The sequence below is a fragment of the Carassius auratus genome, chromosome 31 (genome assembly GCF_003368295.1).
Source record: "Carassius auratus strain Wakin chromosome 31, ASM336829v1, whole genome shotgun sequence".
NCBI classification, from domain to species: domain Eukaryota; kingdom Metazoa; phylum Chordata; class Actinopteri; order Cypriniformes; family Cyprinidae; genus Carassius; species Carassius auratus.
The window spans coordinates 8,066,252-8,093,667 of NC_039273.1; the positions used below are offsets into that span (position 1 = coordinate 8,066,252).

The window sequence follows — 27,416 nt, forward strand, 5'->3', positions numbered from 1 at the left end:
TGAATTAATAAGGAACTTATTTTAATGGAAGTACAAACAAAAACAGCATACAAAAAAAAAAAGGTTTCAAATGATCATCTAAGTCAGACATGAGTTATTTGATTCAGAATTTTTCACTGCTCAAAGAGCAGAAAATTACATTCAGGCATTTAGTCAGGATGAAACCACTGCTACCCATTAAGCACAGAAATCTTTAAAAAATGAGAGTCAGAACACTATGGGGAAGACACATTCTATAAAAGACTGGGGGCAAAAAAAAAAAAAAAAATTCACTGTTTCCAATCATCCTAGTCTTTTGAGGAGGTGCGCACAGGCACGGTGATGATCTTTACGGTGATGAGGCTGGCCTTCAACATTTCTCACTTCCGACCATTGGAACGTGAACGACTGAAAAGAAAGACAAATTACGTAAGCATAACTGTTAATACTCCAGCTGTGCCATTACACAACTATTCTCAAGTGTTAACCTACCTGCGTGATCTTGAGAAAGATCTTGAAGGTTTATAGTTTCTATCGCGGGACAAAGACCTCTCTCTTTTCCTCTCTCTGGAAAGGGACCTATAAAAGTCAAGTAAATGCAAGAATATATATTATAGTTACCTCATTACTAAGGAGCTGTAAGAGGAGATGCAAAGTTACAGTTTATATCCATATGAATAGCCATTATTTAAAATGGAAATGTGGTTATGGTGTTGACATTAGTTGCAGAAGGGTTATAAAAATATTTGAGCAACTTACCTGCTCCGACTACGACTAAAGCTCCGTCTCCTAGGAGACCTATATAAAGATGCAAGAAATATTAACAAGTCAGGAGACAATATGGCCAAAAAATATTAATAATGCATGAAGCCTCATGCAATCGTTTTGTGGAGTTGATAGTAATTGGCCTTCAATTAATTTTTATGAAGCCCAATATGGGCCAAACATTATTAACTATCAGAAATGCCTGTTCCTGATTCATTTGCCAAACCTTTGATCAAAAAGATTTCAGTTGGAAACTACTGAAACACAGAGGGATGTTTTTTTTTTTTTTAAAAAGGAAAAAGGTTATACCTCAAAACCACCAAATAAACAAATTTCAATGTCGTGAAGCGGGAGGAAAAGGCATTAACTTACTATTTTGTTTTCAACAAGCTAGTTATGATGCAGTGAAGCTGAGTACTGGTCAGGAGGGCGTAATTTGCGGGGAGATTTTGCCAGATGGTTGCTAGATGTTAACAGCTATACAGAAGGTGGCTGAAGATGTCAGCCAGATGAGAACTGCTGACGATATGTTGTCATGTAGACATTTGGGGAGGGCCATAAGACCCGTTGATTGGTTGTAAGTGTGGCGTGGTTGGTTTTGCCGATCAGGTTAACGTTGGAGGAGGTGAATGACCCTGAGAGAGGCATGCTCAGGAACCAATGGGCTGGTGGCCATGCTTGGATCATGTGAGCTGATTGGTGTACGCTGGTCACATGATGCTGAAAGAGGACTAGTTGACTGACTCAGAGGAAGATGAGTAGAGGCTTGGTGATGTCTCTGAAAGGGGGGGTGGGGTGGTCAGCTTCATTAATATAAATAGAAAAATGACATAAAATCCAAACAATAAGAAGATTCTTTGGAAATCTGTAACTACAATTCAATTGAATGAATATTCCTAAGCAAAAACTCAATGCACTCATTAGAGCCCGACCGATATATCGGCCGGCCGATATTATCGGACGATATGAGCTTAATGCATTTAAATCGGCATCGGCAATGAAACATGAGAAACAGAGTCTCATGCTTCACTCATGTTATGAGTGATGCATAGTTTGCGCACCATAGGGAGCTCTGCAACTCCCCAGTTGACAACAGCGCCAGAAATCAACTACAGAAGCAAGTGATCAGCCAAGCCAAGGAGATGTACTGTTTTGACGGTGAGTCTATCATTCGTCATGTGAAATGATTTAGTTCATACACTGTATATAAAAACGGTGTGGTAGTTCTAGCTAACGGTCCTATCATTATCACTTCTAAATATTCTATAACATCACTTACAGCCGCTATTGCATTGCTATATTAGATTAGCCACAAAGCTAATACCATGTTTATCAGTGGAAGAGCGCGAACATTAATAAGTAGGGGTGCTCCGATCACGATCGGCCGATCGTTAATGCGCATCTCGTCAGTAAAGCCGGTTCTCTAATCAGCGGTTAATTGCATCAGGTGCATGATTTCACATAGAGCAGCTGTTACTACACAGAGCCGTTGTTAACTGAGAAGATGCACCAATAAACGCTGAAAATGAACATGGATTTGCCCTATTAATAAGAGGTCAAACTGTAACGTTAGCGTTTAACTAATTCTAAATATATCTGCAGTGTTTTCCACATAATCACCGCGTAACTGTGGCAGGGGGCGTCTGTAGTCAATGACTAGAAGTTATGTACAGCGTGCCTCGAAAAAACAACTGTTATGTTATTCTATAGCTAATATAGCTTCCTTTTTAGCAGGCCCCTTAAATGCTTGCTATTAACTACTTGTTTGAAGGTGGTTCTTCTCAAAATTGACCACGGTGTGTTCATGACACTAACGTTAACCATTCAACTTCGAATTGATTCCGTAAACTTCCGGTAACAGTAGGCTAACTTTACGTTCGCCAGCGCATGACGATGTTTTGATTCAGACTGCACAAAGAGAAGAGGAGAAGATATACGGGTTCGTTGTGAATGTGTCTGTGAGAGCAACTATAGTGTAGTTACAGTAACTACAGTAGGTGTGTCAGAAAGGATTAAAACAGAGGTGACATGTAAATAAATGTGAGCTGAACAAGCTCTTTTTTCTTTTTTACAGATTGTTTCAAAGCAGTTTACAGACATAACAGGAAAATGTTGTAATAATATTGTTAAATATAAGTAGGTAATAGATAATACCTGTTGCTTGACAAATAAAAACATACATATATATATATATATATAGATTTCTCATTTTTGCCTATGTAGGAGATCCCTGTTTATTATTATTATAATTCTAATGATGACATGAGTAAAGATACATGGTGATATTATTAATACACATGCTTATTCTTTCTCGGTCTCTCTTTCTGCCCTACAGATGGCTTAAAAAGGTGAATGCTGTAGCAGCAAAGTGTGGGACTACTTCTGCAAACACTTTAACTTTAGTATTATAATTTATTTACAGTACACACACAGACTGTTAAAACCAGCTTCAACTGGAAGAAAGTAAAAGTGTTAAATGTTTAAAATCAGACTTTTTTGATCATTAAAAAATATATACTTTTGATGTGCAATTGTTTAGTCATTGAGACTGTAATCTAAGGCTTTTTTTTTTACATAAATCCCTTCTGGAAAATGGTTTATACAGTCCACATACATAGAACAGGCAGATATTTTGCTATTGAATGTTGTGTAAGTAAAGTTTATAGGAAATGGGTCTAATATCCAGTTTATTTTCAAAATAAAAATATCGGCTTATAAATCGCTCTTCTCGAGTTAATATCTGCATCGGCCCCCAAAAATCCATATCGGTTGGGCTCTAGCACTCATTTAGAATAGAGAACATCGGTAGAGGGGAATGAAGCATTAGCTAACCAATCCAAAAGCTGAAAACTGATCAGTGCAAGGACAGCACAAGGAAGGTTTTCAAACAGCTTGCCTGAATTTATTAAAAGATGCTGGCTTTGTCAGTCTTCACACCTTGGCTCGTCATTCTGCCCATGACTAAGCTTGAGGTGAAAGGAATTTTTAAGACATCCAGCCTTGTTTGAGAGCAGAAAAAGGAACCATACCGGCGTCTAGGGGGTGGGCTGCGGCGTCTATAATCATCACGAGGGCGACGATTCCAAGAAGGGGGTGGTCCTCGATACCTTGACCGTTTTTCACCACTGGACAGTTCAACTCTCACTCGACAACCACACAGTGTTCTGAAGCAGACATAAAAAAGATTAAATGACCTTTCTACATCAAACAGTAAATACACTGAGTTAAAGTAACAAATAGCTGCATCATACTGATTACTTTATTTTAAATAGCATCAAAAATGGCTGCGTTTACACTTGGCATTAACACACAATCACCATGACCTGATTAAGCAGATCTGTTAATCAGTCTTACACCATGTCATCAAGTGACTACTCTATCTGGATAACCGATCAGAAGACTTTTTACGGTGCAATATTTAAATAAGTCTTACACCATGTCTACACCAGAAGCGAGCAGCGTGCTGCGACTAAACAAAATATTATAGAACCAGTTATAGTCAGTAATGCTGTCTACACTGGATGTGGCGCGACACAACATGACACAACAAATACTCGACAGTAAACTGTTGCCTTGTTCCATTTATGATGTACTGACACAAAGTTCAAGTGATTTGCAATGGTCACTTTATCGCATCCAGTGTAGACAGCCTGAAGCTGTTCCGGCGCAACAACGGTCTGTCTGATGTAGACAGGGTGTAAAGTGTACGAATCCCAGTAGCGCTCCATGTCCTAGTGACCTCCATCTTTCTTCTGACAATTCGGGAGAGAGGGGGATGGGAATTTGCGTTACGTTGACCTGCAAATGCAGACATGATGGCTGGATTGCATTTACATTACACTGAGCTCCGATCACAATGTGTCCTCAACTACCTGATAACCTCAACTTTTGGTTCCAAAAATAAGGTAATATATTACTCTAATATGGTCATTCATTTTACTGTTTAAATTATAAAACACTATGACAAGGTAATGTTTCATTTATTATATATTTATTCATTCATTGCATTTTATATTATCATATCACACATAGATCGGCATTTTCTATTATGTCTAAGCTCTAAATCAAAATTTATACGTGATATGACTTAATATATAATTAGCATCAAACAATATAATTCAGATTCTCAAGGATTAAAGATAAAACAATTAAATAAAAAAAATTGCACAATCGTCAATTAAATGCAAAATATGCACTAAACATATAAACGACCAATGAACAAAATATGAAGAAACCGCATGGCACACTTTTTCTTAGCGTCCGTTTCCATAGTGGCATGTCACTCTGTTGAGAATGTCTTGAGTCTTAATCAGGAACATACTCTGAATGAACTTAAGCAAGGTTTGGGGTTAATCAACCAAACGTTCAGGGTTTAGCTGACAGTAATTTAACCATGCTTTCTGGAATACACCCCAGGACACGCTGATCAGATAACACTTGGATGGGTTAAATGCAGAGCACAAATTCTGGGATATCATATTTGCCTACTTCACTAATATTTCAAGTTATGAATTTTTTTTTTATTGGCTTAGCTTACAATAATAACCCCTGGTACAACTATGTACATTTGGGTAGTTTTTTTCAAACAATATCCAATTGTGAAATCCTTTGCTTAACCAGAATAATTTAATCTGCAGGACAATTGCTATTTCAGAGGACTAATTTAATTAGATGCTCTTACCTTCCGTCAAGCTCCCTCACAGCATCAGTTGCATCTCTGGGGTCCTCAAACTCCACAAAAGCAAAGCCGGGGGGATTTCTTGCCACCCACACGCTCCTCAAGGGACCATAATAGCCAAATGCTCTCTCCAACTCAGTTTTGTTACCACTGTTGCCCAAATTACCAACATATACTTTACAATCCAGTGGGCAGTCCCGGCTTAGGGAAGGGTCTGTAGAGGGGGGAAAAAAGTTTAATATCAAGTATTAAACTGTATTTTTAGGTGCCATTTGTCTATCCCACCTCTTCTAGCACACTAAAATAAATCATAGCTGGAGTGGAGGTTAGAAAAAATTTAATAAAGACTTACCTCCCATACTTTCACCAACTCCAGACTCTGAGCTGCACACCTAAAATGCTGCAAGAAATTAAACATAAGCACAGAGACTATGACTATGCAATTAAACTGGACGATACAAGCCTAACGACTCAACTGTGTTACGTTTAAACGATGCAATATGTAACGATCGAAATTGTCACTAAAGAGGTTGAAAAGTGACTTTGGAGACAATAAAAAAGTATAGTACAATCAAATCTAATTAAACATAATACGAATGGATATGTTACACACTAAAAGTTATTTACCAAGCTAACAGGCTAGCGTGCTCGTTCACAGGCGTAAGGTTACACACTTCAAAAGAGCAAGAACAGCCATATCAAAGTGAAATAAATGGGAAGATTCGACTACATTGTAATTAACGTGCCCCTTATAGTTATTAAATAACGAAGGTTTCATTTTCTTACCGCTAAGTCTGCTTTGTTTGCGTTAGCGAACTGCGGCTAAACACTGTGATGCTAGCTCGCTAATAGTAGTGACCAGATCCTCGCGAGCAAATCTGAAAGTAAAGCACTTCCGGTTAACGTCAAGAACGCGGACATCGAAAGAAAAGCTCATAGGCCTAAAAATACGCTACATTTCTGCCCAGGAACATCGAACACAGAGATAAGACAACGATATTTTAAGTCGTCAAATGTTTTAATACTTCACATAACAGCGTCTAAATGACGAATTTGGACTAATAGGTCGAGCACAGTTATAAATAACAGACCTTACCTGTTCATTCTTCTATGTTATAATGAATTAATCTCAGAACTACTTCGGAGAACACTCAAGATTGTTTTCATTAGTTGTTAACATTAAACAAATTAATTATATATTTGTATTAATATGTTCAATACTTGTTTTAGCATAATAGGTACCCTATGTATACCTACTTATTTCTCTGTAATATTTTATATAAAGGCTACAATGTATTTGATTAAAAATAATCACATATTGTTTTGGAAATAAAAAAAATGAATGAAATAGAAATATATAATAATAAAATAAACGTTAATTATAATTATTATTTTTGTTACTTTTGGTATCTTGGGGTCAATAGTTCAGCCCTTGTTTTGGATCAAGCAAAAACCAGGGGAGTTCTGTAACACATACCTTGTATTCAAATAAAGAGCATTTTACTGACTGGCTTTATTTTGAGTGTCTTTTTGCCTCACTGGGCACTCTGCATGTTTACATCTACCTCACCCTTATCATACTCTTCTGGTGTTTTGTCATTTATATTTATTGCTGTTTTTTTATGTAATATCTAAACAAAAAGCATTCCTTCGAGAGCCCATTATATATTTTCCTCATTCTTATGTTCGATGTGTAGGCAATTTGTATGCAACACAATGTGAATTTATGTTACCACACAGGACACAGAATGTGTTTTTCCTCCCAGATTAGTACTGCACATTCTGTTCTATTTTGCTTCCTGATGACTGGTTAGCCTCTCATGAACCCGCCCTCTCACTCACCATAAAAGCAAGATATACTTACGCACTGAAGCACACACACACACACACACACACACACACACACACACACACACACACACTTTTTGTGGTTCTTGTGTCTTTATTTAACTCTTGATAAGTTACTTAGACTCACACCCAATGAAACGACATTGGTACTACATTAATGGGAAGTATATGTTTTTAATACATTTAATGTAAAGTTCATTCTCCTTACAACTAGTGGATATTTCTATACATGTTAGTGGCACTCAAAAATGACATAAAACATAATCATACGCACTTTACATTCCTATATCTGTTAAATGTTACCTTAGACTAATTTGAAATGTAAACATGCATTGTATAAAGCAAATCGGGTTATCTTTAATAATTCTTTGTGAGAACATTTTAAGAGATCTAAGATTTAATTAAAAAAATCTCACATTGATGTACATTGATAAACTCCACAATTTTGATTGAATTGTGTTTTCTCGTCCAATTTGCTTATACTGTATTAAACCTATAGTGCAAAACAGCAAGTGCTAACTTGTTTGGTCTTGGAAGAATTTTCTCCCCCTTAAAAGAGATTGTTTAGCATGCTGTAAATGTCCCTACTACCTGACAGATGACTGAAAAAAGGTGTCCTGAAATGACCTTTGTAAAAAGAAGAAGAAGAAGAAAGAAATGTATGACCATCTGAAGCTTTTGCTTTAAATGACTCTGAGGTGCTTTCTCAGACAGTTATTTGTTTTGGGTTTTCTGACGTCTTTGGAGGAAAGGTTTTTTAAATGGTGGTTGCGATATTTGAAATAGCATACCAGTCAACATTTTGAAATGAATATGTTTTATTTTATGTTTTTGAAATAAGTCTCTCATGCTCACCAAGTATGTTATATATATATAAAACAGTTAATTAATATTTTATAATGTAATTAAAATGTAATTGTTTCTATTTACTTTATATATATATATATATATATATATATATATATATATATATATATATATATATATATATATATATATATATATATTTTACAATGTAATTTATTCATGTGATGGCAAAGATGATTTTTTAATAGTAATATTTCACAGCATTACTGTTTTTACTGTATTTTTTATCAAATAAATGCAGCTTTGGTATGCAAGAGACTTCAAAAGCTTTTAAAAATACTATTCCAAACTTTTGTCTAGTAGTAATTATGCTATTTCTATGTATAATTTGCAGAATAGCACTTTTAGATTCATTGAATACCCAGATGACATACTACATTTACCAAAATATGCAATAAAGCACTTGGCTTGCACTTGGCCTTCCATTTCCTATGTGATATTTGAAGCAATTTCAGCTGTGACAAGACTGAACATGGCAAAATATAAAGAACGTTTAATTAAAAGCACTAAAACAACTGTATTTTATTTTAAAGCTCTCTCACACACACACGCACGCACGCACACACACACACGCACACACACACACATCTATATATAATATTGCCGAAATCACATTTGTGCCTTCTACAAAAGATATATAATGCTTAACTATCTCCCATAGGGTAGGTCTGTTTATATGGTTTAATTAAAAGGCTGTTAGTTAATGGAGAAAATTAATTAGATTTTTACTTCCTGATTCCTTCTGTAAGGCTGCATAGTCATCTATAGGACACACATTAAGAAGACAAGACTAGTTGTCATGACAATGTCAAAAGATGCATATTGATTTACACACAAAAAAGAAAAAAGCTTACATAAAATGTTAATCCATTTACAACTTGAAACTACTTCATTTTAGGACATGCTAATAGTAAAGTTTTTTTTTTTTTCAGTTCTTTGTAACCCAGTTCTTTGTGACCCACGCTGTTAATGAAACACGTCATATTTCTAAGTTATAGACGTCAGTTTCCTGTTATTGGCGCCATAAATGTGGTTCTATGTACCTGCTGTTGCAGACCACCATTACATCTCACGCTTTCTAATGCCAAAAAGCAGGTCCGTGCATTCAGGCGAATAAAGACACTTATTACACATGTTAATTCCACTTCACAGAAGTTTGTATTAAATGTACTTAAGCTGCAGGCTAAAAACAGACGACGCGTGTGCGCAAGACCAGGTTTGTCAAGTTCAGTAGCACTTCTTACCTCCGTTGTGTCGATGAGTCTCTTCCCTTCACCACACGTGCCACTGTGAGCTAGAACATTTAGTTCTTGACGCGCGGACCTACTGATCTGAGAAACCAGTGGAAAAACCAGCAGGATTATTCTCTTGACTGTAACCCAAAAATCGACATTATTTGGCGACAAGGTGATACTCCTATAATCACTCATTATTGCATGCTATTCCTTTAAATAATTTTCGTCTACAAGCCTCATCAACCTATCTGAAAATATGTAACATTTGGATACCATTGCATAGGCTGTGGACCCATAAATGATTCTCGTTTCTACTGCTGGACGATTTACATATTTGTATATTAAATGACAAAATAGGAATAATGTGAAAAAGTAGCATTGTGACAATTGAGTGTTTTGGATTACAAAACAGATTATCCATATCCTCTGTAACCATCTGTTAATGGTTGGTGAATCAATGTTCAGTGAGAAATAATCTAGTAATTAAGTCTAATCTTAATAATCTACTATGACATACATTTAGCATGATGTAAGGCTCTAGAACACAGGATGTTAACTGAACTGAAACTAGTATCCTGTTATTGACATACTTTAAATATTTCTTTTAAAATTGCTCTGTGGATGATGAAAAAGTACATATAAGTGCATAAGATAATATGTAGGCTATGTAGAAATTGTATATATATTTTGGACATACCACATTTTAAAATTGTGTAGGTTTCTGATATTACAGCATTTCCATGTATTATTTCATATTCCACCTATATGCTAAAAATGTAAATCTGAATACTGCAAAGATACTAGGAATTAAGTGACAGTTTTGATGATCCATTAATTAATTAATTGCTCTGGAAATGCATTGTTTTTTTCTTTTCAAATTGACTATTCAGTGGTTAATAAACCACAAACGACAGATGGTGATCTTTATAGATCTAAACCATAATAAAAAAATATTACTTTAGTACATTAACGAGATGCATTTCAAGTATTTTACCCTGTTGTCAGTAAAAGCTATGACTGTTAATGACTAATTTGTAACTCTAGAAACTGGAGTGAATTGTTCTGAAATAACAGTTTCAGGTTTGTTGAGGCAAATTGGAGCTAAACTCTGCAGGACACCGGACCTCTAGGACCGAATTTGGATACCCCTGACCTAGATTAATGGGCTGTTCATCTTTTGATAGAAGGAACCCATCATATTCTGAATGTAATCACCACAAAGCCCTAAGTAGAGAATAATGTCTTTATACTTATTTGTTTAACAGCAGAAGTGTTTTTATTTTTTATTTCATTTTCATGTCAGAATCGTAAGACAAAAAAACAAAATATTGATTAAGAATAAAAATGAACAGAGTGATTTTTATCTGATAAATTAAATTATCAGGCAACACAAACAGGAAAAAGGTCAAACAAGTTCACTCGGAGTGTCTCCACTTGGACCTTGCTGGCAGTGACATATTGGTCTGAATCCTTATCTTTGAAAGCCCCTCACTTGTTTGCTTGTGTCATTCACACTGAGGAGTTTCACATTATATGCTCTTTTGCAGATTCCTGCTGCTAAGATACCAAAATAAGGCTTTCTTTCCTGCTTGAGAACTTCAATGTCTAGATAATCCTGGAAAAAAGCAGGCCTATTGTTATACTAGAGCTCTATGATTTCAGTTCATTACATTTTGGGCACATTTGAAAATGTTTGTATCAATCAAAACAATCAAATAAATGAACTAAACAACATGTATCTATCTCTGATATTGTATCTGCACAAAATACATAATAACTTGAACCGCTTAAACAGATCTTATCTTTCAATCACATCATGTTCCTTGTTTACCCAACCATCTGAAATTATTTTTTAAAATATGGCTTGAAAAGGGAAATCAATCCCTTTAAACTCAGACAGTCATGCATGGCACCTATTGTGTTCCTGCTGACACCTTTTGTTGCTCTCTGAATAAGCCAGGAACATTTTGTTACAGTTCCAGTCTATAGAGGCCTTTGAAGCAGATAACATGTTGCCATTGCTGATGTTATTCAGTATTTGGCATGCTAACTTAAAAAGCTGGATTTGATTTCAAGATATCATCATGACATGGTATTATTCTGTGTAGAAATTAAATGTAAATAATCAAATAAGATATTAAAACACTAATTTATTGAAGATGCTGTTCAGCTTTAAATGTATAGTATTCGAAATTTCTTACGGAACAGACAATGCATGATCTTAAATAGAAAACATTTCTTTACAGAATATTTTGTTTTGGTTTATAAAATAAAAATAAAATAAAAACTTGAGTAAAACATGATAGCTTTAAATTACAGTACAATATAAAACAGATTAAAAAACAATAAATGCAGTGTCACTGTAAAATACTATTAAAAATGTATGGAAGCAAAAAACTATTAGCATGTTTTATGGTGAAAATCTTTATGACATTCAACAATAAAATCCATGTGACTTACAAAACAACAACATTTATAGTAAAATGTTTTGAAATTACAATTAAGAGGTTCCAGCATGAGACTTCACATTTTCTAATATTCTATTGATAAACATTTACATCTTTAGTATGGATAGTATTTAGATATTTAGTTTTATTATAAACTAACTAATAATAACAAACTAATAATAAAGTTTGTAATGAATCTGTAGCCAGGTTTATATATATATATATATATATATATATATATATATATATATATATATATATATATATATATATATATATATATATATCTATAGATAGATAGATAGATAGATAGATAGATAGATAGATAGATAGATAGATATATTACCACACACATTTTTTTCAATGGATTCTATCATTTTAAACTTCCACGGTTACAAAACGTCATTCAGTCGTGTTGTTCTTTCCGCATATCGCTGTGCTCTGACTGTGTGGTTGCACATGCTGTTCTTAACTTGAGCTGTTCAGTCAGCACACAACGGGTTACGGGTCAGGGTGTCTACTAGGACACTGTGTTCTCATCAGCGCGAGCTACAGTACAGCTGGAACATTGTGTTACTTTGTGGAGAGTTTCCAAGGCCTGCCCTTAATTTTCACACTACACTGCCCTCCCCCTGCGTTAACTCCTCCCCCTTTAGTCTTATTTCATTTTCCCCAATGTCTCGCAGAGGCGTTTCGTGCTGACGAGTATTAGTGTGTAGAAGTGTAAAATACTGCCGGTAGAACATCTAGTACTCTCGCGCTGAGAGGGCGGGCTCATTTCCCTTTAAGCTGCTTGGCATTCGCCGGTAAAACAAACTGAAGTTGCATATGGACGGATATATGGTCAAACACACGAGAGGAACGAGTAACAAAAGGGAAATATTGTAAGTCTTTATTTCATGTCTGTTTTTATTCCTTATCATCACATAAACTACATTTTATATTTAAAACTGCGTTCTTAATATGGTCACTACCAGCCTATACTGCATGTTTTCTCATGGTGCTATGCTTCATATCTAAAATCAAGTAAAAAAGCGCACTTAATTTATAATTATACACGTTATTTAACAATTCAGCTTAATCCACGTGTCCAAAATGTGGAAATATATTTTAATTAAAATGAAAGAATAAACACTAATGTTGTAAAGAAAACCGTAGCTGTCATAAAAGTAACATTGCCTATTGCTTTGTGTTTATAGCCCGTTGTTGCGTTTGAGATGTAGGTACGGAGCATTGTACGAAACTGGACGTGATGCACCCATTTTTAATTCGGATGCTAGAGTGCTCCTTGAATTTATATTCATTTAATTTGACTTTTTTATATTACATTTCACCTCCATATTGTACACACTTCTTACTATTTCAAAGACTCTCTTTCTAAGATTGTCTCATTAATCCATCAAACCCTTAAGGACAGATGTTTTTGGTGTTTATGGTGTAGAAATGAGAAACATGTTTATTGACTGAAAAAGTGTTTATTTATTTTTTTTTGCCTTAGGCTTTTTTATTTTTATTTTGAGATGTGCTGAGAATTCAGGTTTTCCTAGATTTGTAAATTATGTCATTTCACGTCCCCCGTAACCGTTATATAGATGCGTCTCATGAACTTGGTTACACAGACTTGCTTCCTCAAGCATATTTTCATAAAATCTGTTTAGATTATAATTCATATTTGGTAACACTTTTGAATTAGTTAATTCAATTAGTTAATTTTATTTAAGTACTTTAGTTATGAAGTGAACTAAACAAAAAAAATCCCTCTACAGCATTTATTAATCTTAGTTAATGTTAATTTCAACATTTAGCTACTATTGCATTATTCAAATCAAAAGTTGTGCTTTGTTAACATTAGTTAATGCACTGTGAATTAGCATGAATAAACAATGAATAACGGTATTTTCATGAACTAACATTAACAAAGATTAATGAATACAGTAAAAAAATTATTGTTCATTTTTTTTTAAATATTAATTAATACATTAACTAACATTAACTTATGGAACCTTATTCTAAAGTGTTACCTCATATTTTAATGTAATTTACAAGTGGATCCTTGTGTCTTTTACAGAAAATCCCATTTGGTTAGTAAGCAACCACATATTCAAGTCAGGGAGCATTCAATATTATAATTAGAGAATCAACCATTGAAATTATTTTCCCTTGTATTAATATTAGGGTCAGATGCATCCCCTTCACTATTTATGTGATCACACCTTTGATTTTTACGTAAGAGATGTTTTTTCAAGAGTTGCAAAAGCATCATTGTCTACAGATAATTTAATTTTGATGTTTTGGATAGCTTGAATGTCATTAATACAGAAAGAAACTGGGTGTCTGACAAGGTTATTAAATAGGAATCTATGTGCGTACATGTTGTTGTTTTACTGCAAACGGTATGTTCAGGGATGGAATGAGTCAACTGCTTCTGAACGCTCTTCTTTGTAACAGAAATGCCTGTTGCAATCTCACCACATTGCGGACATCTGAGATGGAGCTCCAATAATGGCTTAGAAAAGTCACACCACCTTTAAATGAGTCGATCACTGGAGAGAAAGACTTAGTTGGCTGTAGAAGCATGAATTAAGGGTGGGTGATATGCAGGGCCGACTCATGCCTTTACGGGGCCCTAAGCAGAATTTTATTTTGGGGGCCCCTTGGTGACGTCAATACGACTAATTATTGTCAATGCTTGATTATTCATACACTACAAGTCTAACACACATTATCAGTTTTATTTGTAGCTGTTTTGCTTACATCATTCAAATGTTTTTACCCTTATATGATTTTTAATTGTAACAGCAAACCCACAAGAGTGGTCAGGTGTTAATCTGCACTTTAACATTCAAAGTCTTAGAAAACTAAGTGGGATACCTATGTGGTGTACTGAAAACTAGCTAAATAAACCAGCCTGGTGGCCACGGGGTCCCTAAGCAGCCCCTTAGTTGGCTTATGCCTTTGGACAGCTCTGGCGATATGGCAAAAAATATCATATCACAATTTTTTTCAGGAATATCACTATTCATAATTTTAACACAATTTTGCCAATTTTCTGAGAAGTACAGCCAAACTATTTCCCCTATTTTAAAAACAAATGAAAGAAGAATGGCAGACATCTATGCCAAAGTGGGTGAAGATAATTTTTTATATATTTGTTATTATAAAAGAAGAACAAAGATACTCATTACAAATACACATAATATACAAATAAAACAAAGGAGTAGGTGTATTTAGCAGCATTCAAGAAACTGAATGGACAAATATAAAAGAAAACATTATATATACTTACAGTTACACATAAAATTTAGTCCAGTAAGCAGGTGCTTTTAGAGTGTGCTCGCCTCAGGTGTACGCACTTAGAAAAAGCGCACGTGAAAACACCACGCAAATTAAATGTTTAACCGGCAAGGCTTTAAAGCACATGCAAATAATGTACTTTTGTGATTGTGAATAAGTGCACTGTCCCGAGAGTGTAACTCTACCACTAAGTTAACATATGATGTGAATGTTTAACCAGCAAGGCTTTAAAGCACATGCAAATAATATACTTTTGTGATTGTGAATAAGTGCATTAACCGGTGAGTGTAACTCTACCGCTGAGTTAACATTTGATGTGAATGTATGTCGGGAAGTACAGTGCCAGAACTGCAACTTACTGAATGTGCGCTGTAGCACGATACTACAATATTTATTCAAAAGTAGTTTTTAGAGTTTTTAGGCTACTTCTTGTACAATAAGATGTTTAACATAAAATTTGTATTTTATTTATGCGTCCATTACAGTGATAAGACTTTCTGGTATTGCAATTGTATCTTTGACTCTTTTTGAATTACTATACATCCACCTCCTTCATCTTGGGTTTTCAGGTTAGGCTCAATGAACGATACGCTTCCACAGCAATGAGGTTAGAGCCAGGATGGTAGCAGACTATTTTTGTAGATGCGTCTTCTGCGAGTCAAATAGTCCTGGACTGTTAATTGTCACTCTACCATATTCCCATTCCAAGACATAATTCCTAAATTGATATGCAGTGAGGTGAATGTTTGTATTAATGAATATATATTATACTTTCAGTGCTGAAATATGTTAGTTATAAATTGCTAAGTTTGGCAAAGGGAAATTCCAGAATAAAATAGACATACAATTTTTGATGTCTTTATTTAGGTATCTGCTACTAAATCTGCTCTTATGCATTCAATGAATTTTCCTTGAAATTGATTTGCTTCCTGAAACCTTCAGTTTGTGTATGTAGATAAAAATGAAGGTCTTTTATTGGGAGCCTTAAGTCATTGTAGTGTCTCGTCGCCTAAAGTAAAGTGGACGGGACTGAATGTTCCCTTCTCTGTTTTGTTTTGTTCCTGTGTCTTTTTACTAGGTTTACTGACATAAATCTCCCAAGACATCCTTCTCTAAAAATCTGAATTTGTGCCAGGAACTCTAAATAAAAGGAACATAGTGTTCCGCCACACGTTCACAATATGTGGTGAACATTTAAATAAAAATAATCCAAAACCCTACATGCATATGCTTTTAAACACGCACACACATACAGACAGGTAAAAACGGTCAATTTTTCTATACAAAACAAAAACAAAACAATTAAGACAATCTTTTGAATAATGACACAAAGATCTACGATATATACGCAAAGATATACGCACCCTCACATTTTTATTTATTATGCATATTTGAGTGCATCCTTTTCAAAACTACGCATCATAACTTTCAAGGTTTGATAAATGAATTGAAAAAAAAACAAGCCAGACTCACAAAAGAAGGATTACAAAATATTTTTCTATAAAGAAATGCCCCCCAAGCATATGTGGAAATTTGATTGTGAAGATTTGCATTTGTCTAAAGACAGCAGTGCTTTATTATTTTCGGTTAAAATTATATTTGGCTAAAATTACGTTTGTTTTCTAGGGGAACACGGGTATGTATGAGTGGCGAGATGTCATCTTTAGAGGACATCTTTTCCACTAACCAGTGCCCAACTGCTGTCTTTACCTCACAAGGCACTGATGTCACTCCAAACGGTGACTGTGGAGTATGTAAGGTAATCCTGTTAGTTTTTAATTTCTGAATGTTCATGTAGTAGTGAATGATACATTGGGTATAAAGTTTGCAATCACTAGTGAAAGTTCTCCTATTTTATACTTTTTTAAAAATTGAATATAAACTTCTTTTTTTAATAACATTTTATATTATGTTTAATTAAAAAAAAGTCACAATGTCTTTAGGAATGTTCTGTCATTTGAGTTTGCTAAAATGATACTATTTTCATGTAAATTTCAAACGTTTCCAATACATTTTACATCCACTCGTTCATGCATGCTTGTGCTGTTGATTCAAGGAGCATATGCTTTATTGAAGTGGACTTATGAGAGTTAGTGAAAACATGACATAAATCAGTGGATTTTGTTTCACATTCGGAATGATCTGGTGTTCATTTAAAATAACAATGAGGTTGTGTAAGGATAGATTGTTATTTTTTTCTCCCATGTGTCTCTAAAGATTGTGAAACAGCATGGTGTGGAGGGGGAAAAGCCGATGATTGGGGACAGGGTGCATGTCCACTACACTGGCAGACTCCTAAATGGCAAGAAGTTTGACTCCAGTCTAGACCGTAAAGAGCCTTTTGTTTTCAATGTGGGAAAAGGTAATTGATTACACCGATTGATATTTCAAATTTAGTTTAATCATTTTACTAATTTAAAGTGTTGTTATTGAAATGTTAAAAGAGTTGTTATTTGAAGTTGTTATTTGAAAAGTTGTTATTTGATGAAAGAAACTCTATGCTATGCTATGCTATCTATACATATTTTTTCACATTCAATAATCATAACATGGCCCACTATGCAGTGTGTAGGTTATTTGCTTGATTCAGTTGTGGACAGTGGTCCCATGTATTCGGTTTTTGAAGGACTTGCTTAACCTTAAATTAAAGTGCCTACTCAACTCGTGTAGTAGAAAACCAAAATGAACTGCATAAACCTTAATAAAAGCAGACATTAGTCACATGAACTCTCTTGTGGTTAACTGTAATTGCTTTTTCAGTTAAGCAACGTACATCATACTGTTCATGTTCCATCCACATGCTAAGCAAAACTCTACTCTTCCCCACATAACAGAAACTCTTCTAATGTCATCATAAAAGGACATTAAACATTTTTAATTTCAAAAACACTTAATTTTATCATTTACCCATCCAGTCCCCTGCAAGGCATGCTGGGAACTAGAATCCTCTTGTGCAGTTTCAGCTACAAATCTTTAAAATAGTAATAATAAACTTTATTATTATTACTAAACTTCATAAAACCTAAAAATAACATTTGAAATAAATAATTAATGTAGTCCCACCACAATTAAGCTTTTATTTTGCACCTTAAATGAGCTACAAAGTAAATCACTAGTTCATTTTGATTAAGCTGAAAAGCGCAAATCAAATATAATTTGAACGTTTTGTTTTATAAGATTATTTTAAAAGAATAATAAAAAAAACATTTTCTTCCTTGAGGATATTAAATATTTTACACTGAAATGTCTATGATTTTTAGGATGCTACTCTATCAAAAGTGTCTGTTAAATGGAATAATTATGTAACCTGTCAATTTCATTTCTCACTTAAGAGCAAGGCTGAAATTCCTGTTTAATGACATTTGCGTTTGACAGTTGCATTTAAAAAGGGGTGTAATCGCTGGAATTGTGTAGACATGTGGTGCTTTCCTTGTTATCTGCTGTTTCATTCTCAAAGAAACAATTTGTATTTAATCTTAAAGGGTATTGACAGTATTAATCACATAAGATTATATGAAAATGAGCCACAAATGAATTTTTTTGAGTGTCTGTGGATTATGAAGTTTTATTGTTAAGAATATTAATTAAATAAGTAATCTATTTGTATATAAATAAGCAATATAACAAGTTTATACTTTGATTTACTTTTAAGGTTTTTTCTTATAATGACAAAAGCATTGAATTCATGAAGTACTGTCTGGATGATTCACACAGGTCAGGTCATCAAGGCATGGGACATTGTTGTGTGTTCCATGCAGAAAGGAGAGGTGTGTGTGATACTCTGTAAGCCTGAATATGCATACGGTTCAGCTGGCAGCCCCCCAAAGGTTCCTCCCAATGCCACACTTGTGTTTGAGGTAGGAACATCTTGCAATTAGGTATCCTACAAATACACGGATGAATAATGAAAATTATTTTGTAAAGAAGTTTGCAGAGAATATATTATTGTTTCTTCAACCATGAACACTTTTGACACTTTCTGTTGGACATTTATAAAGTATTCTATTTTTCAATTTAGTTTTAATGTGACTTTTATATGACAAATAGAAAAAAAAAATCATCCACTGAGACAAATGTGTTAGAAACTTTGTTATATTTGTCTCTCTGTGGTGTGTACAATGGTAGACCCAGAAGAAAAAAAAACTATTTTCGTATAAACTTGTTATCTTTAAAAGTACAAATGGTTCTGCTTCCCACAAACAGATTGAGCTGCTGAGCTTCAGAGGGGAGGAGCTTTTAGAAGATGGTGGGATCCTGAGGAGAATAAAGGTCAAAGGCGAAGGCTATAACAATCCTAATGAAGGGGCCACAGTACAAGGTACATTTTGAGAATTTAGAATGTTCGGAATGTGCTTGTTCTTCATTGATAATGCATTCATATGATCTCTGTCCCTTTTGAATACAATATTAATGCTGTCTGGTCTCTGTTCCTCAGTACACTTGAAGGGGTGGTGTGGAGGTCGGTTATTTGATTCTCGAGATGTCACCTTTGTTGTGGGTGAATCAGAGGATGTGGGTGTTCCTTTAGGAGTGGACAGGGCCATGGAGAAAATCCAAAAGGGGGAATGCTGTTTATTATACCTAAAGCCAAAGTAAGATTTACTTTTAATAGTTACTGTATTTACTGTATATTGTTTGGCAAGGATTAAAGGGGTCATATGACGTTGCTAAAAAAGAACATTATTTCGTGTATTTGATGTAATGAAATGTGTTTATGCGGTTCAAAAAACACATTATTTTCCACATAAGGGCCTTTTGCTCCGTTTTAGTTCCAGAACTAAATACTAAATTACTGATTAGTAAATCAACAAGTACAATGTACGATTTTGCGCAAACTATTTCCAAGTACGATTTATAGGTTTGCATTCGTACCGACAGTGTGTACTAGGACGTGACGTAAGCCGGTCGACAGCGATGTCATTTGTGCGCGGCTTTCCACAACATTAACAAAGAAGAATAATAAGAATAACATTTATCGCTGTACATCATACTTGCGAAATAAATTGACACAATGTTTACAGTATGTTTACACAGTGTTTTAAATCATGGCGGGTGAGAGCGTTTACAAACGAGTCTGGCCAATCAATGTCTACTTATGTCACATTTAGTACCAGTTGTGCTGGTTAGACCCTGCTCCGGAGCAGGAGCTAGTTTGGTTCTCGAAAAAGGTACTGTCCGGTACTGAAATCGCACACAGTTCCTGCGGTACAAAAAACTGGGTAGTTCCACAATTAGTTCTGGTACTATGGAAAGATTCCTGCAGTGCGAAAGGCCCTATAATATACATTATTGTTGCTCCTCTATGCCCCCCTTTCTGAAATACATCAATTTTTACAAAGCTCATCATTTTGAAAAGCAAGTTGTGCTCTCATTGGCAAGCTATTCAGTGCATGGGATTTGGTTGAATAACTCAAGCGTGTGATGGAAATGTTTCGCCCCTTGTCATACTGTGATGCCGTCTCCCGGCACGACAAGACAAAACCAATAAACTCATTACAAACGAGGGATTTGTAGCATCCAGTGGGGACATAATTACTGATCATAATGACTTATACTGTGTTTTTACACGTTGTGTTGCATCGCGTCATTTAAACATAAAACCATGTCTGCATTTGTGATTGGAGAAATGACAAACAACAAGCACTACTTTACACTGCTCAAAACTCACGTTTGTATCATCAGTGGCAAATCCTTTAAATATTAAAACATACTTACAGGCTGTGAGTCAGCATTATTTGTCAGGACACCGACATTGTAGGCTACTCTTCCAGGAAACAGTTCTCGTCCTCTGTAAAATGCATTGCAAACATCTGAATATTTGGTTTGAACTGTTCTGGAACAGTGTTATAAATACAACTTAACCACTGATTTATAGTTGTGTCCTCTTTTGGAAGAGCAAACAAAGTAGTTTCGCTTTCATTACAAAACACACAGCTTCTGCATCCGACAACTCGCTGCCATATGAAGCAATGACTTTTGCACGAAGGCACCTCTTTAGACTGATTTTGGACAGGCTTCTGAGGCAGCTTAACAGTTTGGTGTTAACTTAACAAAAATTGTATTACTATAATACTGATTTCTCACTAGAGATAACATCAAGAGTGCAAAAAGTTAGTCAGAAATATACATTTACACAAAAACTGGCCACCAAATGCAACTTTCAGATACCATCTTTATTTTTTAGCTCAATAGTCACAGAATGGAACGCACAGGATTGTGGGATATCAATGTCAGCGAAGGATACATCTATGCTGCCTTCAAAATGCCGTAAAACTTTGGATTCTGATGTGCCATGATGACTTCCTGCCTTTGAATGCCTCATCCGAAGGCAGCATTTTAGAGCTTTTGGATGCAGGCAGCATCTCCAAGATATGGTGGCGGTGGCAGCGACAGCAACAAACCTACAGCAAGAATAAAACATACCTTCTTTCTTTGGGCAGTGTTATGCAAATCTTTCCACACAGTGATGTAGATGTAGGGACGTGCTTAAATGATACGTTTTAGGAGGGCGTGGATGAGTCTTGTCATTTCTAAAGAATATCTCTTTGGGTTTGAGACTTTAGTTTTTGCAACTTTAGGGATCTTATCTATCCACGAACAGCTTGTAACACTCCAAAGAGAAAGGAAAACTTGAAATCGCATCATATGACCCCTTTAATATAATAAAATGTAATATAATATATTATAATATAATAAAGCTGACAATCAAGATTCAGCCATGTGTAAACTACTATAAAATATTTCCATGCCAATTACATGAATATAACAAAGCCATTAAGCATAATGCTGCTCATATCTGACATACTCATATTATATATACATATATAGATCTCCAACTTACTCAGTTTATTTTATGCTTTCAGGTATGGTTTTGGCAAAGAGGGTAAAAAAGAATATGACATTGGATCAAATGCAGAACTACTATATGAAGTTACACTGAAAAACTTTGAAAAGGTGAGATAATTCGAATTTTCTACCCAAAGTATTTATTCCAAAAGTGTTCTGTTTCAGTGTGATCTTTTGAGAATTGTGGAACCCACTGTACGTGCATGTGTGTGTATGTCTGTGTATGTCTGTGTGTGTGTGTGTATACTTATATATCCTTTGAATTATTTTTTAATTGTTTTATTACATAAATAATGAATCAAACAGACAGGGTTAAAATAGCCAGACCTCCCTCGCAAACAAATATATTTAAAAGGGTTGAAAATCCCATAATACAGTTAAATTGCGCCACCTAATGGTTATAGACAGAACAGACAGAAAATCTAGGAAGCCTAACAATTCCTCATGTTGTTTTCCCCAGGCCAAAGAATTCTGGGAAATGGACCTTAAAGAAAAATTAGAACGTGCTGATTTAGTCAAACAAAAAGGGACGCAGTATTTCAAGGTTTGTTTCCTTTTTAGTTGTTTTTTATTTTATTGTAGACAAGCATTCTGCATTTTGTTTTTGCTTTACTAATAGTGAATACATAAAACTAAAAGTAATTTTAATATATGTATATGTATTTACTTAATTATACTACGAATATACAATTTATCTTAAAATGTTACATAAATGTTATTCTATTGGATAGGTTATATTTTTTCCTTTGAGTTCAAATGCGTATTACAATCATCTTTTGAGTCTTGTTTTTTAAGCGTTCAGGTAATTAACAGCCTGCTTTATACTGTGCATTCAGGCTGGACGGTACAGCTATGCTGTAATTCAGTACCAGCAAATTGTAAACTGGTTAGAGATGGAGTGTGGTACCGGAAAAGAGCAGCTACAAGCCATCCAGGCCCTGCTATTAGTGGCCCATCTGAATCTTGCCCTGTGTTTTCTGCGATTGCGTGAATACTCTCAAACAGTGGAGAACTGCAACAAGGTACATTCAGACAGCGGTGAACAAAATATAATCTTATGTGTTTCAAAAAAACTATTTCTTACTGTGTTTTACTGGTTGTCATTACTAGGTTATTGACCTGGACCCAGAAAATGAGAAAGCTTTGTATCGACGAGGTGAAGCGCGTCTGTTGCGTAACGAGTTCAGCATGGCTATGGTGGACTTCAAGCAAGTTTTGCAAGTTAACTCATTCAACCGCGCTGCTCGCAGCCAGATAGCCATCTGTCGGCGCAAGATTCGTGAACACGATGAGCGTGACAAAAAGATCTATGCAAACATGTTCCAGAGGTTTGCTGAACACGATGCTAAGGTATGCCAACTAACACACTGAATTCTTGACAAATTCACTCAGGAATGCGGCATTGGGAAGTGCTTTATTCTTTACTTGAATAAAAAAATGCCCTTGGTTGTACTCAACAAAACTAACCAAAAAAATAATAATAATAAACATGAACACAGCCAAGACTGAGACATAATCTAGTATTCGCAACTATTTCTTCCATTTTGTATTTTTGGGTAAGAATAAGAAGCACTTGTTCCAGAACTTCATGTCTTTCATTCTAACATAAGAAAACATTTCTGGAACCTGCATCTGAAATGGCATGTATTTACACAGTTTATGACATGGATTCATTTAAACTGCAAATACAGTGGTAAAAAAAGGCTTAATGCTTTGTATTTAACATAAAACTTTAAATACTTACATTTTTTTTAAATAACACCTACCGCCAGTAGGTGACAGCAAGTGAATGTTTATAAGTGAGTCATATATTTTACCTATAAGGTTATATATATTAGTCAGCAATAACTATTTTAGTTACATATGGTTAGTTGCATATGCTTAGTTACATATGCATATGCATATGTTACATATACAAAAAATTAGTTTTTGTAATTTTTTTAAAATACATGTCTATCTTTTAAATGTATTTATGTAATATCAACATGTATTGACAGGTTTTAGTATAGATACTGTATATACATGTACATGTCAAATATGTCCATGTATGTGTTACACATACATTTATATTTATTTGGGCTAGATATATATGAAATTATTACAGTTTCTAATGTTTTATATCCTGCATGTTTTTAATTCATATCACTATATTTCATATATGTACATATATAACATTTGCATATGGGTTTAATGCTAAAGTAATATATGTATATGATATATACATATATAAGAATTGAATACATTAAAAACATAAAAAAAAACTCAGTTAATTTTGTGATTCCAGAAGTTCTGTATTCCAGAACTGTATATTCTTCTTTTTCTTCTTCAAAATAATAAAAATAAAGGTTGTTGATGGAAGAAAAAAAAATAGATTAAAGGTTAAATTTAATATTTTCATTTTTTTGGCAAACTATCATTTAAATAACTGATATATGTATTCTTTTAGGGACTTTGAACATTCTATTAGTTATATGTTGATTCTGTTTGTAGGTGGGACGATTAAAAAGGAAAAAAGAAGACAGTGGAATTTCAGATCAGAATAAGCAGGGACTAAAGAGACCTCGTCTCAGTCAGGACGGCTCCTAAAACTCGAGACGCATTCAGGACGCCCAAAGCAAGGAGGTCAGGCTGTGGAGATGGCTGGACCATCCTCAATCGCGTCATGAGAGAGGCCATGGGTAGAGGCGTGGATGAACCCTGAATACACCTTGACCTCAGACCTCATTATTTTTTAGACTGAAAAACAAATGCTGGGAAGGATTTGCATAGTGGTTTATTTATGTTGAGGAGCTTAAGACCTTAGTGACATTCCTAAAATGAAAAAACAACAACAACAACAACAACAAAAACCAAAGCGCACAATTCTATGACCACCAGTAAACCTGTACGATGCATGCCTTAGCTATCAGAAAGGCATTCATCCGCTGCATTAATGCAAAAGCATTACAGACTTGAATATAACCTAGCACCTTACAATTTACTGTACAGTATTCAGTGTAATTGCATTGACTTTGTGCATAATCAGATTAGTTTAAGTTTGCAGTGGTGGAATGTGGACTGGGGAGGGGGGGCTTGATGCTTTTTCTATTATATTTGTATAAGTGTGTATAATATTTAGATTCAAGTGACCATAGTGGGAAGCTGGACCTAAAAGTGCAATCCTCCCATTGGGGAAAACCTATTTTGCGACTCTACCAGCTGTATTCTTTGAGAAGTCGCCGAAGGCCCACATTCACAAATACACTTTTGATACTTTTGAGAGACTTGTGCATGCCTCTTTACTGCATCCTGGGAACGTCCTCGATTTGGGACTGTATCTGCAGGTTACTTTCAACCTGAAACCCAGTAGATATACTTGACTGAAAAATTCAATAGCTATATTTTTGAGCTGCATTTCCAACACAATTAAAAGCTCAAATGCTTTTTAGACAAATCTTTTGACAAGATAGGAATATTTCAAAGAATTGTTTTCTTAAAACCCACTTGTTGATTTGATCAAATATTAACCAGTGTGGTTTGCATGTCTTTCAGTATGTTCCCCATATTTCAGACCATTTTAAAAATATTATTAATAGTAAACGGTTTGTTACCTTTTTTCTGTTTACAGTTTGAGTCATTACAGCAGGCCTGTCAATAAATATTCAAAGAAAACTGTTTAAGTGTCCTGTGTTTTTGTAGTTGTTTGCAGTCAATGTTTGACTTTAGACATTTACAAACTCTAAAAATGTTGTAGAATTGCCAATTCAATTAACATGCTTTTTTAGAAATATTGTATGTACAGAACTGTCAGTAAGATATACTTCAAATAAAGTAGTTGCTGTTCTTCTAAACTTTTTAAATCTTTAAAAAAGCTCAAAATCGATTATAAAAAGAAATGTTTCTTGAGCACCAAATATTAGAATGATTTCTGAAGGATCATGTGAGCTGAAGATTGCTGAAGATTTAGCTTGACATCACAAGACATACATTTATATTGTAAAACATTATAATGTTATAATATTTTTCAGGGGCGTAGTCATCTTTTCAGAAGTGAGGGGGACAGAAATTATATATATATATATATATATATATATATATACATTTAACATATATAACATTTCTGTAATCTATATAGCCTACCAATCAACCGTTTTTGAACTGTAAGATATTATGTTTTTAAAGAAGTCTCTTCTGCTCGCCAAGCCTGCATTTATTTGATCCAAAGTACAGCAAAAACAGTAATATTGTGAAATATTTTTATATTTAAAATAACTTTTCTCACTATTTGAATTTATTTTAAAATGTAATTTATTTGTGTGATCAAAGCTGTATTTTCAGCATCATTACTCCAGTCTTCAGTGTCACATCCTTCAGAAATCATTCTAATATACTCATTTGCTGATTATCAATATTTAAAACATGATATATTCTTTGAATATAAGGATCCAAAGATCAGCATTTATGTGAAATAAAAAGCTTTTGCAAAATAATACACTATATCATACAAAAGCTTAGAGTCAATATAATTTTTGTTTTTTGGAAAATAAACTATAGAAATGAACACTTATATTTAGCAAGGACTCTTTTGTGGGTTCGAGTCTCAGGACAGCAACACCACTGCTCCCCGGGCACCGCAGCATAAATGATGACCACTTGTCCGGGTTTGTGTTCACAGTGTGTGTGTGTGTATGTGTTCTCTGCTGTGTTTGTGCACTTTGGATGGGTTAAATGCAGAGCACGAATTCTGAGTATGGGTCACTTAACTTCACTTTGAATTGATCAAAAGTGATGATGATAAAGCAATAATTTTTCAAAAGATTTCCATTTCAAAATAAATGCTGTTCTTCTGAGCTTTCTATTGATCAAAGAAACCTGAAAAAAAATCTACTCCGCTGGTTTCAACATTATCAATGTGTTTTCGCTTTTTTTTTTTTTTTTTTTTTGAGAGAGAGAGGCAAATCAGAATTATTTCTGAAGGATCGTCTGACTGGAGTAATGATACTAAAAATTCAGCTTTGAAATCTCAATAAATTACATTTTTGAAATATATCCAAATAGAAAACAGTTAATTTAAATAGGTTAGTAAAAATATTTCACAGTTTTTCTGTTTTGCTTTACTTTGGATCAAATAAATGCAGGATTGGTGAACAGAAGAGACTTATTTAAAAAAATACACTGTTGACTGGTAGTGGATAATAAAGGCAACTTAAATTTTTCTCATATTTCTAGCTTTTAAATGGCTTAGAAATGTATAACTGCTGGACAATAACAAATAATAATGATTTGTTTATATACTACAAATATTTTTTTTTATCACATAATAAGGCAGAATAGTTTCTATTCTGTAATAAACGCTATGTCAATTTGCACTGCATTGTTCATACTTTATCACCTGCTGGAGATTACTTGAAAAACCATGTATTGTTGCAATCGTATGTTTAATGTCTTCGTGTTTGCAAAAGTTTCTGGGCTTTTTTT

General features: G+C 34.4%; 2 protein-coding genes across 5 annotated transcripts; one reads left to right on the forward strand and one right to left on the reverse strand.

Annotated features, from left to right (window-relative positions):
* Positions 1-4: 4 nt before the first annotated feature.
* On the reverse strand, positions 5-9,470 carry LOC113050432 (serine/arginine-rich splicing factor 3-like). Of its 3 annotated transcripts, none has more exons than XM_026213373.1 (7): positions 9,382-9,470; positions 5,775-5,822; positions 5,426-5,636; positions 3,774-3,908; positions 739-777; positions 472-558; positions 5-387 (listed from the first exon to the last, which is right to left on the reverse strand). In XM_026213373.1, exons 2-7 carry the CDS (start codon positions 5,779-5,781, stop codon positions 360-362), a joined length of 507 nt encoding a protein of 168 aa, XP_026069158.1. In that variant the 5' UTR covers positions 5,782-5,822; positions 9,382-9,470; the 3' UTR covers positions 5-359. The 3 variants fall into 3 exon arrangements, with proteins under 3 accessions (XP_026069158.1, XP_026069157.1, XP_026069159.1); XM_026213372.1 differs by lacking the exon at positions 9,382-9,470 and adding an exon at positions 6,209-6,300; XM_026213374.1 differs by lacking the exon at positions 9,382-9,470 and adding an exon at positions 6,050-6,137.
* Positions 9,406-25,613, forward strand: LOC113050431 (peptidyl-prolyl cis-trans isomerase FKBP5-like). 2 transcript variants are annotated; one of them, XM_026213371.1, is made up of 11 exons: positions 9,406-9,544; positions 16,740-16,872; positions 17,331-17,475; positions 18,828-18,970; positions 19,317-19,431; positions 19,549-19,705; positions 21,977-22,067; positions 22,420-22,503; positions 22,796-22,981; positions 23,070-23,309; positions 24,450-25,613. In XM_026213371.1, exons 2-11 carry the CDS (start codon positions 16,756-16,758, stop codon positions 24,543-24,545), a joined length of 1,374 nt encoding a protein of 457 aa, XP_026069156.1. In that variant the 5' UTR covers positions 9,406-9,544; positions 16,740-16,755; the 3' UTR covers positions 24,546-25,613. The 2 variants fall into 2 exon arrangements, with proteins under 2 accessions (XP_026069156.1, XP_026069155.1); XM_026213370.1 differs by lacking the exon at positions 9,406-9,544 and adding an exon at positions 12,463-12,703.
* Positions 25,614-27,416: the final 1,803 nt, after the last annotated feature.

Bases quoted from the DNA above. Each gene is read 5' to 3' on its own strand.
- LOC113050432 (XM_026213373.1), bottom strand. The intron at 778-3,773 runs GTATGGTTCCTT...ATCTTTATATAG, and splicing joins AGCCCACCCCCTAGACGCCG to GTCTCCTAGGAGACGGAGCT. The intron at 559-738 runs GTAAGTTGCTCA...TGACTTTTATAG, and splicing joins TTTAGTCGTAGTCGGAGCAG to GTCCCTTTCCAGAGAGAGGA.
- LOC113050431 (XM_026213370.1), top strand. From the start codon at position 12,648: ATGGACGGATATATGGTCAAACACACGAGAGGAACGAGTAACAAAAGG. The intron at 16,873-17,330 runs GTAATCCTGTTA...GTGTCTCTAAAG, and splicing joins GTGACTGTGGAGTATGTAAG to ATTGTGAAACAGCATGGTGT. The intron at 23,310-24,449 runs GTATGCCAACTA...TTCTGTTTGTAG, and splicing joins TTGCTGAACACGATGCTAAG to GTGGGACGATTAAAAAGGAA.